Source organism: Aedes aegypti, chromosome 3, assembly GCF_002204515.2.
Source record: "Aedes aegypti strain LVP_AGWG chromosome 3, AaegL5.0 Primary Assembly, whole genome shotgun sequence".
NCBI classification, from domain to species: domain Eukaryota; kingdom Metazoa; phylum Arthropoda; class Insecta; order Diptera; family Culicidae; genus Aedes; species Aedes aegypti.
Genome location: NC_035109.1, coordinates 166,896,210 through 166,916,253, shown reverse-complemented (window position 1 = coordinate 166,916,253; position 20,044 = coordinate 166,896,210). Strand labels below are relative to the sequence as shown.

The window sequence follows — 20,044 nt, the reverse complement described above, 5'->3', positions numbered from 1 at the left end:
ATGCACAGTGGGCAAAAACCGACCCAAGATCGCACTTATTTCGTGCCGCTGATTTCAGGAGGTGAGAAGTAGCTATTTTCATTGAAAAACATGCGAGGAATCGAATGGCGCCATTTTCATTCACCGCACGCCATCGGAAGTACCTCATTTTGCCCCATTTTTCCCTTTCTGATATGAAAACTATAGTTTTTAAGAGTTTATTTGCTTCTGCTGATTAAAATCGATGAATTATATAATTGAAAACCCATCGGCAAACCAAATATGTATATGAAAAATAATATTTTTGGACAAACTTGACCAATGTACCAGTTTACCCCTTTTTCCCCTATAATTTAGACATTTTGATAGTTTCAATAAATTTCTCAAAACGGACACTTGATTTACAATTCATAACTGGCAAACCCTTCCATTAGAAGTTTGCGAAATGGACTAAGGGATATATCGAACTATGCGGACCACGACGAATAGCTCATTTTACCTCTTTTCCCCTAATATTTCTTCATATATAGCAGTTTTACGATATTTAATATTACTACCGCCAGATTTTCAATTCAAACCGACAAATCCTATTGTAAAACAGTAGTATGTGAAAGCGACATATGCGTGAATCATGGTTTACGAACCATGATAAATAGCTCATTTTGCCCCTTTTCCCCTATAATTAGCTTTATACGAAGGTTTTACTATATTTCTGAATACTGCAGTTAGATTTTAAACTTTAAACATATAATTTATTTTGTAAAATAGGGATGGTACAGTATGGAAATTTGACAGATGCATATATCAAGCTTAGCGTACCACGGTGAATAGTGCATTTTACCCATTTTACCACTTTTCCCATAATATTTCTTCATATATGGCAGTTTTACGATAATTCATATTACTGCCGCCAGATTTTCAACTCAAACTACCAAGTCCTTTCGCAATACAGTAAGTAAAAGCAACATATGCGTGAATCATGATTTACGAACCATGGTAAATAGCTCATTTTGCCCTTTTTCCCCTATAATTAGCTTTATACGAAGATTTACTATTTTTCTGAATACTTCAGTTAGATTTTAATCTTAAAACAACCAAATCCTTTCGAAATAAAATATGTGTACAGCAATCTAGCCACGGGGCTAAGGCCCAATCTTTTAAAATTCTAAGACTCAATCTTTTGAAATTCTCAATGTACAATTATAACTAATACAAAAAACGAAAGGTCATAATGTGTTTGGAAATCTAGCGGCAGTAATGTGAAATATCGTTAAACTTCCATATGTATCGAAGTGTAGGGGAAAAGGGGTTAAATGGGCTATTTATCATGGTACGCTAGGCTTGATATATGCATCTGTCAAATTCCTATACTATTTTACAGAATAAATTATATGTTTAAAGTTTAAAATCTAACTGCAGTATTCAGAAAAATAGTAAATCTTCGTATATAGCTAATTATAGGGGAAAAGGGGCATAATGAGCTATTTACCATGATTCGTAAATCATGATTCACGCATATGTTGCTCTTACTTACTGTATTGTGAAAGAATTTGGTACCGTAAAACGGGGTATCTTTGATAATGCGGGTAACTTTGATAGTGCGAGACTCTCAACATACTAAACGAAATAACAAACTTCCTGCTAATCTGTTAAGCAAAACGTATGCAAAAGTAAAGAGTATTAGTATGACACTTCATGTTAAAGCTATTTTCGTTGGAATTAGGTATATATGAGGATTTATATGCAAATATGGAAAATTTATAAAATTTTAGCAATTTTGAAATGCTCTCAAACAATCTGTTCTACGATCACTATTTGATGAAGTCATAAAGAATTCGTCACTTAAACTTGATAGCCTTGTTATAGTAGAACTCGAATTCGGTCTCAAAACCCTTAGCGTAAACTATTTTTACAAACTGGGACCATTTCTGTAACCTAAGTCAGAAATTTCCATATAGCGTTAAACGCCTAAAGGTATGCAATGCCCTACAAATGTTCCGTAATTCATCCAATTTTGTTCGATTGATGCTCCATTATCAAAGTTACCAGTAAAAAGAAAACCGACTTTCGATTATATGAAAAATTATATATTCATTAAGAATATATCTTTTGGAAATCTATCAACTGCAATCGATAGTGAGGATACCAGTACTTGTTTTAAAAATATAAATTATAATTCTTTGAATCAGCATGCGTAAATATTTAAGTTTTTTTTTCGAAAAAAAACTATCAAAGTTACCCCGTTTTACGGTAGTTTGAGTTGAAAATCTGGCGGCAGTAATATGAAATATCGTAAAACTGCCATATATAAAGAAATATTAGGGGAAAAGGGGTAAAATGGCTAAAATGGCTAAGCTTGATATATGCTTCTGTCAAATTTCCATACTATTTTACAAAAGTAGTATTTAGAAATACTGCTATTTTACAAAAGCAGTATTCAGAAAAATAGTAAATCTTCGTATAAAGCTTATTATAGGGGAAAAGGGGCAAAATGAGCTATTTATCATGGTTCGTAAACCATGATTCACGCATATGTCGCTTTCACATACTACTGTTTTACAATAGGATTTGTCGGTTTGAATTGAAAAACTGGCGGCAGTAATATGAAATATCGTAAAACTGCCATATATGAAGAAATATTAGGGTAAAAGGGGTAAAATGAGCTATTCGTCGTGGTCCGCATAGTTCAATATATCCCTTAGTCCATTTCGCAAACTTTTAATGGAAGGGTTTGCCAGTTATGAATTGTGAATCAAGTGTCAGTTTTGAGGAATTTATTGAAACTATCAAAATGTCTAAATTATTGGGGGAAAAGGGGTAAACTGGTACATTGGTCAAGTTTGTCCAAAAATATTATTTTTCATATACATATTTGGTTTGCCGATGGGTTTTCAATTATATAATTCATCGATTTTAATCAGCAGAAGCAAATAAACTCTTAAAAACTATAGTTTTCATATCAGAAAGGGGAAAATGGGGCAAAATGAGGTACTTCCGATGGCGTGCGGTGAATGTAAATGGCGCCATTCGAATCCTCGCATGTTTTTCAATGAAAATAGATATTTCCCACCTCCTGAAATCAGCGGCACGAAATAAGTGCGATTTTGGGTCGGTTTTTGCCCACTGTGCAATGGGTTTATTAAACTTGAGCTTACATATTCTGATGTTTAAGATAAAATTTTGGGTATGTTTCATCAACTATAGAAATCTGGGCGTTGAACCTGGTGTAGTGGTTAAAATACACGCCTATCACGCCGAGGGATTGGGATTTAATACCCTTCCCGAGGTAGTCACTTATGACGTCAAAATTATAGTAACGACTTACTTCGGAAGGGAAGTAAAGCCGTTGGTCCTGAGATGAACTAGCCCAGGACTAAAAATCTCGTTAATAAAGATAATGAAAAAAAAAACTATAAAAATCCTTTCGAGAAACCTGATAAACTGTTTAAATTGCCAAATTTATAATAGTGCAGCAATCATTAAGACCAAAACGTTTCATATCCATTCTGGTATAATATACGGACCTGCCAATTCACTAATCACTGTATCTTAACGGGTGGAAATACGTCCAGCCCTTTAAAAATATAACAACGTTTGAAAAGGGGTGCCGTTCTGCAGCAGAATGGCAAGGAGACTGAAAATGCACTAAATTTATATCGTCTGTAGAGCAAATGTTATGAAACTGAAGGGTGGCTGGTTAACAACCATCTTGTGAATAAAAATGCTGGGTCACTTAAATTGTGTGCTTTCTGTAGTGGGTGGTCGTTCCGTAATACATTAGGAACTTCTTCGTGGTTATGGTGATGCGCGCTGGGTTGAATAAATTACCGATCGGAGGGTAGCGATGTTTTTGCGATAGGGTGCCTCAAAATGTTGCTGCAACTGAGATTTTAAACAAATTTAAGGGATCTTTCGGACTAGTATTATCAATTTGTGTATCGGTATCATTTATTTCTAAAAAATGCAATAAATTATCTTACTTATTCTTAAACGTTACATCTTACATTGTAAGATTCTTAATATCTCAGATGAAGCGATTCTCAGATAAACAAATGGGCAGTATTCTATTTCAATCACATATTCCATCGTTGTTTGATCAGGTCAGCCGCCTTCTCGCCAATCATATAGTCGATGGCAGCGGAGTGTCCGGAAATTGTAGTTGGAACAACGCTCACATCGGCGACCCTTAGATTTTCTACGCCGTGTACTTCCAAATCCGAGGAAACTACAGCCGTTGGGTCGCCCTGAGGTCCCATTTTGCATGTGCCGAGCTGCTGATATGCCGTACTGGAAAGCGTCCGTATAGCGCATCGCCAATAGTCGTCATCGCTAATCTCGTATTGCTTACAGTTGGGAAGTGGAATTCCAAGCACACGTGCATCGTAACGCTTCATCGAGGGAGATTTCGAAAGCCGTACCGCTTCTTTGATTCCCTCGAGCAAAGTTTCAACATCATCGTCCTCCGTCAGATAGTTTGTGTGTATCTTAGGACTGTTGAATGGATTTGCATTCCGCAGCTTAATGTAGCCCCTGGATTTAGGATGAAGTAATGCAACGGTAGCAGTCCACTGATCGTTCGGCAAGGTCTCCAATGGTTTATAAACCTTATTGTACAAGCTTGTCTTTATCCGTTTTCCACTGCGCAACCCAAGTCCTCCGTCAGAAACCAAAGATCCCGTTGAGAAAATTACTGCAACATCTGGTACACCCGGTTGATCAGCACGACTGGTTTGCAAGAAATCGACAGCTTCCACCCCTCCTGGAACTGTCAAGGGACCTTGACCGTTGAAGTAATCTGCTATAGAGTTCAATTGGAATCTGCTATCGGTGAGTAAAGCGCGTCCAGTTTCGTTCAATACGAATGTCAATCCATTGAATACAATGCTGTCAATCATATTCTGCCCCACTGGAAGTTTCTGCACTACCGGAACTTTAATATCTTGGAGTAGATCTTCAGGACCGATTCCAGATAGCATCAATAGCTGCGGTGTATTTATGGCTCCTGCAGTAACGATAACCTCCTTGCGAGCGTGTATGTCGAAATTTCGGAAGTTTTTCGTATAGGTTACTCCATACGCACTTTTGGTGTTTGGATTAATCAAGATCTTTGTCACTCTACTGTAAGCCTTCACATGTAAATTCGGTCGGTTGGCCAGAATAGGTTCGATCAATGCACGATACGCAGTCTGACGCATTCCATTGATTGTGTTCGTTTGTACGTAGGACACTCCAAGCTGACCTTTCCCATTGTAATCGATCTTCTTGTGGCCAATTTCTCGGGCGCCTTTTACGAAGGTCCGGGCCAGATCGGTGCGAAACGGTGGAAACTCAACGCTGAGTTCTCCGTCGTATCCGTGATAAGAGGAGTTTTCCAGTCCTCGCAGCGATGCACGTTCGGTTTTCAGAAAGTACGGGTAAACTTCGTTGTGCGACCAACCTGGGTTTCCCATTGCAGCCCATCGATCGTAATCGGCTGGATTACCTCGTGTGTACATCATGTAGTTGATGAGCGTAGAGCCGCCAAGTCCTTTGCCATGGGGTATGCTGCACCGTTGGTCAATCATACCTGAAAATACAATATAATCTCAATGTTGGAGTTGCATTGTATCAGAACGTTGTACAAACATAAGGCATCAATTTAATTACGAATAAAAGCGAATCTATTTAATTACGCCGTGATCTTTGGATCAAATACCATTTTCGTACTCATGACCAGTGCTGTTTAATGCCATGAATACCACACTATATTAATTGAATATTGCGAATATCTTCCATCCCTGTGGAAAAAGCTTTCCATGGTGATCATTTCTGAATTACTATCAGTCGGCCATATTTGCTGATGCTGTATTCCGCATGGGAGAGCGCCATAAAGACTGTTCATTTTATAAAGTGGACATCTTGTACATGTAAAATCTTTTTAATTTATCAATAAAATCGCAATCGGTTTTCTGTACATTGTTCGACTAATGTTGTACAATGTTGTCTTAATAAAAAAAATCAATAAATTAATTAAATTTCACATTAATAAGGTACAACGTTAAGAACGGTCGATTTTTGGAGGTTATAAAAATCAATGATTATTAAAAGTTGATTGGACAATTCGACAATCTATAATTTTTATTTCCAAAAAAAGTTTGTTCTTCGATAGTCATCAATCAGAAGCCTGCTAAAATAAATCAAATTATTTTTGGAGCAACAATTTTCCAGATATCATAGAATCATTTCTACATTGACTTTTTTTTAGAGAAAATATAGTTAAAATTTAAATGGAACTTATATGAGTAGAGTTTTAAAATTTAAAGTATGTCCTAACGGAAGTAATAATATACAGTTAACTCTCCCTTACTCGATATTATGTATCTCGATATTTCCCCTAACTCGATGGCATGCACGGTTCCTTCAATAATATAGCGTGGTTTGATACCTCTCTAACTCGATGCGATCTGTTCGAGTTTCCTATTGGAAATTACTTCTCTAACTCGATATTTTCATGAAAAGTCCCAAATGTCCTCCAAATGTTAATAAATTTCATGAACTTGAATATTATGATTAAATTAATAGAAAAATTAGGGTTTATCACCTATTTCTGGGTGATAAAATTAACAATTTTTGCTAGCCATTTAAAAAGTGTTACATTAGTAAATGTGGTAAAATTGTATTATTTTTCACGTTAAAATAGAGAAACTTAAAAGTACCTTTGAATACTGCCCGAAATGTTATCTTTGACAGATACGCGTGTTTCGACTAGCACTTGCAGTCTTCTTCAGTGTAGGTTACTCGTATCTAGGCTTGGGAACTGTGACCACTATTTACCACAGTTCATCGATTCTGCCAATCAACCAAAACACAAAGCAGCAGCAGCATCAATACCATCAGGCGTTGCGCTATCAAAGGTTCACAAACTGCTTGACTGTTTTTCTCTCTCCACTATGATCTTTTCGGGCAGCCATCTCGAGGTGAATGATTGAAAAAAATGTTAAATAATTCAATCTATAATATTTCGCTCGTGTTTTCAACTAAATGCACGCATTTAAAAAAAAAAAATGAAGATTTTTGAAAATAATTATAAAATTGACGTATCGCCTTAAATTTTAGCTTGATTAGTAATTATTTTGAATATGCAAAAATAGTTTAGATCACGCAAGCATGATCGAATATAATCATAATTTGAAAGTATGAATGAAATTTAAACTAAATGTGGTTAAACTACCATTTTGAGCAAGCACCTCGTGTGCCCCAATTTCTGACAGCTTGATTTGTTTAATGATATATTTGTAATTTTTGAACCAGTGTCAAATACATTCATTTGTCATGGATTCCGTCGATCATGGTATCAAACATGCAATAAAAATAAAAACAAGGAACATACAGAACAACATCTTAAAATCTGTTATTTTTCGTCATATATGAAAGAAGTTTTTAATAGGCATCTTGGAAACTAAATGGCTATGTAATACCATTGCTGGAGTAAAATCATTCAATGATGTACAAATTTACAGATAACGAGCCATTTCCAGATTGTGTCCGGTATTGGGTGCCACTTTTTATGATTAGTCAATTTGGTACTATAATTCATTTTCAAATTTATTTTTGTACGCTACAAAAATGATAATATTTATCAAAAATAGGTAACAGGATCACATAAAATCAATATTTTTTTTAATTTTGAATTTATTGGCCTAGGTTAGCATTTTGTAAGTTTTTATATTTTCATAACATTGCAGAATAATAGATAGTTGAATGATGCACAGAAAGCCGATTACGATTTTATCAATAAATAAAAAAGATAGGGGGAGATCCCCCAGTGCCGGCAGCACCCAATACCGGACAAAGTCGAAACTTTGAGAAATCATGGTCCAATCAAGATGGTGTATTTGTAGAAAAGAAAGCTATTATGTAGACTAAAGTTTGCGTAGAATAACACATCCTTGAAATATGCATGCCTTTTTAAAAAAGAAGAAAAGTTTGAAAATCTTTAAAAATTGACGTATTTTCTTAATTTTGAGCCTATTTAGTAATTATTTTAAATATGAAAAAAAATACTATGGATCATGCATGCATGATCGAACATAATCCTAATTTAATAGTATGAATGTAGTTTGTACCATAATTGAACTAAATATGGACAAATTACAATTTTCGCTAAGCACCTCCTGTCGCTCAGTTTCGGACAGCTTGATTTGTTATATGTTATCTTTGTAATTATTGCGTCAGTGTCTCAAAATACTTTCATTTTTCATGGGTTCCGTCGATCATGGTATCAAACATGCAATAAAATTTAGAAGAATGAACATTCAGAAACATCGTAAAATGTGCTATTTTTCATCATATATGGAAAAGGTTTTTGATAGGCATCTTGCAAACTAAGAAAAACTCAATTCTTGTCAATGTTGCAAGTGCATTGAATTGGTAATTATAAACTATTCCTATAGTGTGCACATTCAATGATGTTTAAATTTTGAGAATTCGAGGCATTTCCAGATCGTGTCCGGTATTGGGTGCCACCTTTCAAGATCGATCAATTTGGTACTTAAATACATCATCGAAATGCAGTGTCAAAATTCATATTTATATTTTCAAATTTATTTTTGTACGCTATAAAAATGATAATATTAATCATAAATGGGTAACACGAGCCCACAAAATCAATATTTTTCGAATTATGAATTTAGTGGCTTGAGGTGAAGATGAATCGAAGCCAAAGTTCAAATTTTCAAGAGCACAGATCTGGAGAACCAATCATCCGTTTGAGCTAAAATCCTAATCGATTGGTCACCACCAGCTAGTGACCAATCGATTACGTTTTCAGCTTAAACGAATTTTTGGTTCTCCAGATCCGTGCTCTTGAAAATTAGCAGTTTGGCTTCGATTTATCTTCACCTTAAGTGTCCGGGGATCTCCCCATATATCATAAACAAGATGTCCACTTTATAAAATGAACATTAAGCATTTCGATCTATCAAAAACTTTGACATTCAACAGCATTGCTCATGGCCCTAAAATTCCAATGACGTTTTTTGTGAAAAGAAAAGTCAGGGTTTTGCTCCTAGAAGTAATAGTCTAATGCTAAAAATCGCACTAAAGAATAATAGTCTTTTAACATGTTTCATCACAAAATGTTTGTAAATTACAAATGAGTAACCCCAATAAATTTGGAAGAACTTCTTCAAAAATTGGATTAATCGTTGGATAAATCCTAGGTAAATTATTGTAATTATATAACAAAAAATCAAAAAAGTTCTGGTTATACGTTTATTTGAATACCCTTCATAATTCCTGGTAGAAAGGGCAACCCTGGTGGAGTTTTTGATAAAATATTAAACATTTAATAAAAGAAAATAGTGCAATTCAATGGAAATTTTCGAAAAAAAAAATCCCTTGGGTAATCAATATGGAGCGTCTGCAAGAATTCTGTTATAAATACATGGTGAGGAGACTAGAGATTCCTCCAGAAATTCTCACGCGACCCTTTAACAGGTTCTTCAGGATGTTTTTCACAGATTCATCAGGAATTTCTTCAGAAATAAAAAAAAAGACAAATTGCACCGTCTTCAGCCATAGGCTGCACAGACTGAACATAACTAACATTAGACAACGGACACACGTAACGACCAGTGGACCAGTGAAGAATTTTTCGTTTGACGAAAAGTTTTCTTCGACTGGGGTGGGAATCGAATCCACACTCCGTAGCACATTACGCCTAAACGACTGACGCCGCTAACCGCACGGCTATGAAGCCCACAAAATGAAATATCTTTAGGGACTATAACAGGGATCCTTCAAAAGTCCCTCTGTAGATTCACTGAAGAAATTCACCCAAGAATGCGTCCAGAAATGTCTCAAGTGATTTCTCATAAGATGGATGAATTCCTCCACAATTTTGCTTTAGAGAATCTATCAACAGTTCAACGCAGATTCATCTTATACAGAGAATGCTTCGGAAATCCCCTTCAAATATTCTATCAGAAATTTCCTTCAAAGATTCTTCCAACGTTGTATTTAGCTCTTACTTCAAGAGATTTTCCATGAAAAAAAAAACTAAAGATTATTGTGGAGTTTTTCAACCAAGGATTTTTCTAGTTAATCCTGCAACAATTTCTCCATTAGTTCAGATTTTTCAGAAACTACTTTAGGTATTTCCTCACATATTACTTTAAAAATTCCATCATGAATTGATCAAGATTTTTTTACAAAGCTAATTCCAGGAAAGGCACCATACTTCCATGAGTTTTCCGCCGATTTCTTAAGTACATATTTTGGAAAATCTGTTGGGGATTTTTTTACTCCAGGATTTTTCAATGATTTCGTACAGGGGATTGGTGTAGTGGTTAGAACACACGCCTCTTACGCCGAGGACCTGGGATTGAATCCCATCTCAGAGATAGTCACCAACAAAATTCAGTGACCACTTTATTTGGAAGGGAAGTAAAGCCGTTGGTCCCGAGAAAAACTAGCCCAGGGCTAAGAATCTTGTTAATATAGATAAAAAAATGATTTCGCACAGTGATTCCTTATGAAGCTACTCAAATATTTTTCTACAAGAGTTCTCTAGGGATTACATAAAATAAATCCTGGAACTGCTCCTACAAACTATTGTCAAACATTTCTATTATAAGTTCAGTTAGAGTTTACAAAGTGCTACAGCAATTATTCCAGTTCTTCCTTCGATTATTCCTATACAAAAACGCCAATCTTTTTTCTGCCGAATTCTAACAATTTTTTCAACAATTATTGTAGCATTTTATCTGTAGCATCTTTGAAGCATCCTTCTCAATGGTCCAGTTTTCAGAGATCCCTGAAACTAACTTCTTTAGGAGCTCATCAAGAACTTAAGATTTAAAATAGTTTATTTTCTGGTATTTCTCCAACAATATTTTTCTTGTAAGGAATCCTGGACTTAACATACTTGGGACAAAACATAACAAAGCGATGTAGGTACGATAGGCAAACAGTTTCAACACTAAATAAATCGCACTCGCTCTTCCCGCGTATGTAGTTAACATGAGATGGATGGATATGGGTTATGAAAGGGGTCCGCGTGGTCTGTAGGGATTTTAATTTTAAAACTTGTAACCAATTCACTGCCGTGAATCGCAAGTCAGTCCCATCTGCATTTTCGTCAAAATTGAGTTGAGTTCAGTTTACAACATATCTTTCAATACTCTTTCAGCTGCCCTAATGAGATAATAAGATTTGTTCGGAAAAAGTAGGAAAAAAATAGCAAGTCAAATTGTCCCATAATGAAAAGTAACCGCACATCAGTCCCACTACAGATTTCCGTACCGTGCAACACAAAAATGAACCTTGTTTTGATCATTTTTATATTTTTCTCAGAAAGATATCGTAATGAAAAGCAAATTGTGAAAGTTTCATTAAGATCTGAACCTGTTCCAATCCGCTGGATTTTTCTTGATATTCGTATGGAAAACGAGTTTGGAAACTTCACACCCCATTTTCTCAATGCCTACTTTTTACAGATGGGACTGACTTGTGATTCACGGCAGTTCAGTTATTGGGTCACCAAGTGGCTCGGTATCTTAGTTGGTAAAGCGCTCGTCTAGCATACAAGAGTCCTGGGTTCAAATCCCAGCCGAGCACGTGGATTTTTTCATAATTTCACCCATAATTTGTCCATCTCTACCACGCGTAATGAGTTAATTAATTTAATATAAATTTTTTAGCTATTAAATGAGAGCTTCTTATTTTCGGCATTACGTTCCCACTGGGACAGAGCTTGCATCTAGCTTAGTGTTCTTATGAGCACTTTCACAATTATTAACTGAGAGCTTACTATGCCAATGACCATTTTTGCATGCGTATATCGTGTGGCAGGTACGAAGATACTGTATGCCCTGGGAAGTTGAGAAAATTTCCAACCCGAAAAGATCCTCGACCAGTGGGATTCGAACCCACGACCCTCAGCTTGGTCTTGCTGAATAGCTGCGCGTTTACCGCTACGGCTATATGGGCCCTTTATTTTTAATTGGGAGCTCTTTTTAATGAATAATCGTTTTAGTTCCATGGCTGACGAGATTTGAAAGGAGAAATCTCTGGAATAAAGGATTATTACCTGGTTAAAATATGAAGGAAATCCAGAATGTAAATTTTGGCAAAAGGAAAGTGCTTGGAAGATACACAGGATGAACTTATAGAGAAATCCCAGAGAGTATTATTAGAAAATTCTTTCCTTAAGAAATGAAAGAAGCCTAAGGGAATCCCTGGAGGAATCTCTGGAGTAGTTGCTGGAAATATCATTAAAGTAATTACCCTTTAGATTTGTGAAGTCCTGAGCAAGATCAATGGAAGGATTTATTTAGGACTTCTTTGAAAACTTCTGAAAGGGATTTCTAAAGTGATTTCTAATGGTATTCTTAGGAGAAATCTATATAAATAAAAATGGAATGGTGTTTGTATGTCACAAAATGGCTTGAGAACGATCTATCGCGTTTTGAAAATTCCTCCATAGTTATTTTCCTGATGTGTTCCGATGTATTTGTGTACATAAAATGTTCAATATATTAAACGTGCAAATCAATTTCCAACAACCACTTGTCTCAAATAAAAATCTTGGAGGAATTCCTTGGAAAATTTAATATATTGATTAAATTGTAAGGGATACACTAAGCAAAAATCTTGGAGGAAACTATAGGAAACTCACGGAACAAGCACAGGAATTTATATTCCTAGAGGACCGTGGATTTCCTAAGAGATTTATTGGAACATTTTTGGAGGAACTAACAAGATAATCGATCTCTGCAGATACGCCTTTATGATGGTAAAAGCGAACAATTTTACGGTAATTCCTCTCTTACACGCTCATTGAAAATTAGTTTCATGACATTTGAACAACGCATGCTAACATACCAACTCAATAACGTAACACTCTTCAAAAGAATTTCAATTTTTAAAAGTAATTTTGTTGGACATTGCACAGATGGACGGATTTGGGTTTTAGGACGAAAGATGTAACTGCTGCTTTTATTTTTCTATTTTTTTTTCTATCTTTATTAACGAAATTTTTAGCCCTAGGCTAGTTCATCTCGGGACCAACGAACTTTTTAGCCCTAGGCTAGTTTTCATCTCGGGCTTCCCTTCCGAAGGAAGTCGTCACTGAAATTTTTAGTGACTATGTCGGGGATGGGATTCGATCCCAGGTCCTCGGCGTGAGAGGCGAGTGTTCTAACCACTAAACCAGGTCCGTCCCCAAGTGCTTTTATTTGTGGTTTTACGTAAAAGTGATGTTCTACAATGTTTAGGAACACACAAATGTTTTGGTCGGTACGGAAATTAGGGTGGCCTTTTGTAAAGAAGGATAATGATTAAAACTTTTTTATATACTGGAATATTAGTATAGATTGTTCTAAAAAGTAAATTATCAGAAAATTTTAAACAGATTTGACAAAGAAAATTGTTTTTAGCTCTTAAATTGACCATTTTAGAGTATTTTCCGCTAATAAATTCACTGCACATAACTGCATATTTGTCACATTCGATATTTTTGACAGTTTTGAGTTAATACCGTGAAGAGTCATCAAGTGATTTATCAAAAGATAAATACTTTCGATCAACTTACTGAAATCTATCAGATGGTTCTAGAAAGTTCGAAAAAAAATACCAACTTGTTTTGTAACATTGACAATTGTAACCGCATAACAGTCACATAGATATTATACATGAGCCTCATAAAAAAGACAATGTACAGCATCTTCAGTCAAATGTTGCACAGACTGGATAATCACGGACATTAGGCAACGGGCAAAACAGAACACCCAATAGCCCAGTGATGAATTTTTCGTTTGACGAAAAGTTTTCATCGACTGGAGCGGGAATCGAACCCACACTTCATGGCACAATACGCCTAATCGACTGACGCCGCTAACCGTACGGCCACGAAGCCCATAGTGTAGTAGCAATTAAATTTCTATCAGAACTGTTTTCTGACTACTCACCCAATATGCAATATAAGCCTTACAAAATTTCAGTCTCAAATAAACACTTTTCAGTTCTTGGTAATTTTTAGAAATTTCAGTTCCTTGCCATACCGCCTTAAAACAATGCACACTTGGTATTCCAATTACTCGATGCCTACTTTTGTCGAATATTACAAATATGCAGTTATGGGCAGTTAGGTTGGCTCATCGAAAATAGGTTTTTGCATTCTATTTTTTTCTGGTTTCTTAGCAATTTGTCTTTACATCACTTTTAGGGCTAATTGAAACGCATATTTTGAAGCCTGTAGATACATGGATTTTTTCCGATGAAGAGTTATATACTTTTTTGTTGTAGAAAATATATATTTTTCACATTTTTATTTAGTTGAAACAAACCAAAAAAAGAATTGTTGGCATGACGATAGTGTCTGAACAGATGTCAATGATATCACCGAATTAAACTTGCTGGCGTGGCTATCCTAAATTGTAGCCTTAAATACTCAAAATATTTATGACGTGATCATGTACATAGTTATTTTCCTTGATCTAGACTAGAAAGTCAGCATCATAATCAGAAGACATAATCTACTAATCTACTACGGTATATAAATTACTTCTTCACCGATTCAATTACCGCAAATCGCAAATAATTCGTTCCTTCCAATCAGAATGTTTTTCGAAGAAGTTGGTGAATTGCAAATCAAAAGGAAGTTTAGGGAGAGCCACGTCAAGAAATTCAACTGTGAGGAAAATTTGGAAGAAGTTTTCACACATACACCGACACGTTAATGCTTCCAGTGGACGATTTGCCCTTCGTAGCAAGCAACAACGCCAAGTGGCACAGTCGAAATACGTTTCTGACGAAAATTTTTCTGGACTAAAGCGGGAATCGAATCCACACTCCTTGGTTCAATTTGGCTAAATGCTTGGTAGCTAACCGCTCGGCTACGAAACCTAAAATTAATATTAGAGTATGAAACAAAATCATATTTTTATTCACATTTTAGCCCGAAAGAAAATAATTGTCATGCAAAATAAAATCCTTTTTGTGTGCCCATCATATCGACATTGAAGAAAAATGTTTGTATTTCAAAAGAAAAATGTTTATAACGATTTACCGGTAAAATTGTATCAATCTACACACTTAATTTATTTCGCCGGCAAAAACAATTGTCAAAATTCGACGAAAAGATCGGTAATCCATTGCCGAAAATCTCGGCACACCATTACCGAAATTTGGCAAATGATTATTGCTTTTCTTTATTGGTAAAAGAACCAAAGGAAAACAATGAACAAACATTTTAATCATAAAACAAATTTATTTCAACTAAATAAATTATGCTTTATTGGGCCAGAAATTGTTGAGAAATTGTGTTCTTTTCCTTTTGAAGCAAAACTCGACCATTTTGTGCTGCACTTTGCAAGGAATAGTAGTTCCAGGAAAAATTCCTAAAATGTAATAAAAATAGCTTTAACTATTGCTGATTCGACAAAATGATTTATTCTTGTGCACAATTTTACGCCATTATATGAATACTTAGATGTAGGCGCTCTCCTCGCGCTCTTTCCAAAAACTTATCAAAACAATTCGAACACAAGTTGATTCTTTCAGCTTTCATTTTTTTGGTTTTGACAGATGTGCTTTGCCGAAATTCAGTAAAAATATTTGTTTGCTGATTGTTGTGGCAAAATATCGTCTGTCCATCTATCAAAATTGAACGAGATTTCAGTAAAAATATGTTTTACCGACTGAATTCGTCATTAAGGTTTACCGAAATTAAATTCTACGATTAAGTGTGTACAGGCTTCAAAATATGCGTTTTAATTAGCTTTAAGGGGGGAGACAACTTTCCTGAGATAATTGAAATAAAAAGAATAAAACACAAAAACTTAACAACTACCGAAAAGCTAAACATTACATATAATTTGCAATTGGATTAGATGGACAAATTGATGTGTCCACATCAATTTGTCCATCTAATCCAATTGCAAATTATATGTAATGTTTAGCTTTTCGGTAGTTGTTAAACTTCCACTCGGCTGGTTGGCCGTAAACCACGATTCATAATTAAAACAAGCACAAAAACTTGTTTTTGATGGACCATCCTACATCAATTAGCAAAAAATATTCTAGAATGGTCAAGGAAGTTTTTTTCAAAGTCTGCTAAAAATGTTATGATCTTCAACTTTGTATAACAAACTATATAAAAATTCCTTTTAATGAAAAAGTGTTGATGATTATCTTTTTTTTGCAAAAAGTCACTCTATCGTCCAATCCGACAAAAAATAAATAAATAGGAACATCTTTGTAGAACATCACCTTTACGTGAAATCACAAATGAAGGCATAAGTTTCAATTTTTTTCCTCAAATTCCTGTAGTAGTAGGCTTAAGTGCAAGTTTTATATTCATCCAATGATTTCAAATTTTTAAAGAATCTAAATAATCAATAATATATATGAAAAAATATCGAAGATGATCTCGGAGGGCAAAATAGTCACTTTAACAAAATTAATAAAATCATTACAATTGCAAGCAGATTTTAATACAATGGATTGCACAATATCAAAAATATTTTAATTGACCCTTCAATCAGCGCACTTTAAATTTAGAACCTAAACATTTTATAAAGCCATCAGCTGTGATTGAGCAGATTGATGCCCAAGTTAGTCCTTGACATTCAGTCAAATAAGCTAATTAAATCCGCACCAGTGCAAAAATGTCTGTTTGTGCGAATGTTTTCGCGCAAATATTTATGGGAGTTGTGTTTGATCCTTCGACCTTGACGCTTGCTCCTGCGGGGGCGGGCGATGAGGACAGGATCAAACATGTCGCGCGTCGGTCGGGTGAAGTGAAAAGTGGCGTGATCCGTTAGTTGTGTTTGATCCTTCGACCTTGACGCTTGCTCCTGCGGGGGCGGGCGATGAGGGCAGGATCAAACATGTCGCGCGTCGGTCGGGTGAAGTGAAAAGTGGCGTAATCCGTTAGTTGTGTTTGATCCTTCGACCTTGACGCTTGCTCCTGCGGGGGCGGGCGATGGGGGCAGGATCAAACATGTCACGCGTCGGTCGGGTGAAGTGAAAAGTGGCGTGATCCGTTAGTTGTGTTTGATCCTTCGACCTTGACGCTTGCTCCTGCGGGGGCGGGCGATGAGGACAGGATCAAACATGTCGCGCGTCGGTCGGGTGAAGTGAAAAGTGGCGTGATCCGTTAGTTGTGTTTGATCTATTGATCGCATCGCTTGCTCTTGCGAGGGCGAGTGATGAACACTTGTCCGGCGTCCAATGCGATTATCGAATTATTTCGTGAATTCGGTTAGGCGTAATTATATCATGGATCGCATCACCTACCATTGGTGACTCCCAGATCTATACCTTACCCACTAACCCAATATCCTTTCCATGACAACCGTGGAGATGCAGAGGTGATCTCGGTCTCTAGTAACAACGGTAGTCACACTAACATTCCTTCCCTTCCCCGATGACCGTAAGGACGTGGCCGGCGCCGTTATTGACTTTTAAAATTTGAGCTCTCGATTTGTGCACATTGAAGAATGGTAAGCTAATCCCAAGCCCCATTCATTAATTCCCTGTGCAACTTCGATTGTTCTGGTCAATCACGGAGTAGCAACTACGAATTGTACGGTCATCTATGCTTATGCTTATGCTTATGCTTATGTTTTCGCGCAAATATTTATGGGTTTGTCTGCTTCACCCATATGCTGTTTAGGATGATTATCGCCTTCAAGAGTCGGTTTATATCTCCAATTGAAAGACACATTACTTACCCCAGCAAGACTCGTTCTGAGCTTCCGCAACATCGGCCCAGTTGTATTGTGAATTCTGCAAAAACGTCGTCAATATCGGAATGTTGTTCAATTCGTTCTCTCCGGGTCCCGCCTCCAACAGAAGAACCTTCCATCGCGCATTTTCGGACAACCTATTCGCCAGAACACACCCGGCAGGACCAGCTCCCACGATAATAAAATCATACTCCGGAATCTCCTTCACCTGTGGATCTGTTTTCGTTTTTATGTGTTATTAATAAAACAAACAAAACCGAGTTGTGTTTGATCCTTCGACCTTGATGCTTGCTCCTGCGGGGGCCGGCGATGAGGACAGGATCAAACATGTCACGCATCGGTCGAGTAAAGTGAAAAAGTGCCGCGTTCGATAAGTTCTTTTTGATCTTTCGACGTTGACGCTTGCTCCTTGGCAGTGCGTCAAGAAAGCCCGAGCAGTCGTCAGTTGTTTTCCCTCTCGGGTCGCGCGCCTATTTTCTCTGTGTGTTTTTATATAGCCGAGCAAACGAGTGAAGCTGAAAGTGGATTGTTGCTGCTCAAGGATGACGGATCAATTGGTGAGCTCGTTTCATGCTACTATATCTAATCTATAAAATATGTATGATTGCACCTTTAATAATTTTTCAACAAACTATGAAATGTTCGTCACTGTGAGTGTCGACATAAACTCTGATTCATAAATTATTTACGTCAATTTTTTTTACTCAAAACACCTTTTTCCTTTAACTTTCATTTTTGTAATTAAAAAAAAAACTTTGAATGGTTCGACACTACGAGTGTAGACTTGCGAAAGGTTCACTTTATTCAACAAACTTTGATAGGTTCGTCACCTCAAGTGTCGGCATAATTTTTCTCTACATAGATATTGTTCACACCAAATAGAAAATTTTATATTTACATATAAGCATATTTATAGCTCACAAATAATTATTTATCATGGTCTAATCGCTTATCAAAGTGAATCCTGTGACCCAACGATCCTCCCCATTAACAAACATCCCTCCCAGTAACCTTTGTGGAGATGCAGAGGCAAACACGGTCTCCAAATAGCAAAGGTTACACACTAACATTCCTTCCCCCAATCCCACCTGACTGCAAGGACGTGGCCGGCGCCGTTATTGACCATGTATAAATAGAGGCACTGAATTATGCACACTGAAGAAGATTTTGGCCAATCCCAGCCGATCTTCTAGTTGATTCTTTGTGCATTTTCACTGACCTCGGTCAATCACGGAATAGCAACCATTGATATGTGTAGTCAGTCTAAGCTAAGCTAAGCTAAGCTAAGTTATTAATAAAACAAACAAAACCTTATCATGCAAATTAATTCAAGCTTCTCTCTAGCGCACGCCGCGTGCCAACGCTACCAATTTCACTTTTGAATACGCTAAATGATCAAACTGTCGCCTTACTTCCATAAGTAGGTTGCACATAGTTGTATTGGTCGTCGTAGCCGTCGTCATATCGTCCGATGTGAGCCAACGATTTTAGCAAGAAGAAAAACGCATCACCGGAACCGATGCACAAAATCACGATCGCAAGAGCCAAAACACAAAATTTGGCCGAAAATGCCATTTCACCTGTCTCAGGCTGATTGATCGATCACCCGACGTGTTTAGCGTTTCGACACCGATTTTACGGAGCTGTTAATTGCGATTCAAATTCTACCGTTATTGGCGACACCGTCGAATTTTACATTATTGCCTGAAGCGGTCGTGTTTTCGGAAGTCTTTCTCCTAACCGTAAATCCTTCCGCCGCGGTTGACGTCTCGATTAAGACTAAAATTCCGCCAAGCGCTAGAGTCCGCGATTGCCTCCACAGCCATCCATGAACTTGAAAATTAGCATCGTTGACCCATCCGTTGGATGTCCGCCCAAGACGGGATGGTAGTCGCTTTGACTCCCTATCTTTTCGCAGCTTTGGCGCGCGCGCGAACCGCCACTTGACGGTATTTCTGCCATGGGCGGTGGTAGGGTTTTGATTGGCTGTGGTAAGATTTGAAAATTATACTGGACTACTAGAGTGATTTCTTTTCTTTAACATTTAAAGGAAGCATGGTGATATTTGAAGGACCTTCTTCTTATAATTTAATGCAGTGGTCTTTGTAGCAAGAAAAATCAATGTTGATTATGATTGCAACCTAACAAACAAATCGCAGTCACTTCAAGTTTCTAATGCCCAGTGGCAGTGAAAATTGAAAGTAAGAAAAAGTTTGAGTGGGGCAAGAGTTTCTTCAAATGTTGAAACATGTAAGAGACTGTCTCTCAAAATATTATAGAAATCGATGAGGATTTGGCAAATTCATTACTATTTGTTGTTTTTAGTCGTAGAC

General features: G+C 36.7%; 1 protein-coding gene and 1 long non-coding RNA gene across 3 annotated transcripts in view; one reads left to right on the top strand and one right to left on the bottom strand.

The window, feature by feature from the left end:
• LOC110679629 overlaps positions 1–20,044 on the top strand; it is a 427,025-nt gene that overhangs the window by 19,039 nt on the left and 387,942 nt on the right. The window lies entirely within an intron of this gene.
• Positions 3,916–19,503, bottom strand: LOC5563958 (glucose dehydrogenase [FAD, quinone]). Its single transcript, XM_001648257.2, has 3 exons — positions 19,124–19,503; positions 17,697–17,927; positions 3,916–5,545 (listed from the first exon to the last, which is right to left on the bottom strand). Exons 1-3 carry the CDS (start codon positions 19,284–19,286, stop codon positions 4,053–4,055), a joined length of 1,887 nt encoding a protein of 628 aa, XP_001648307.2. The 5' UTR covers positions 19,287–19,503; the 3' UTR covers positions 3,916–4,052.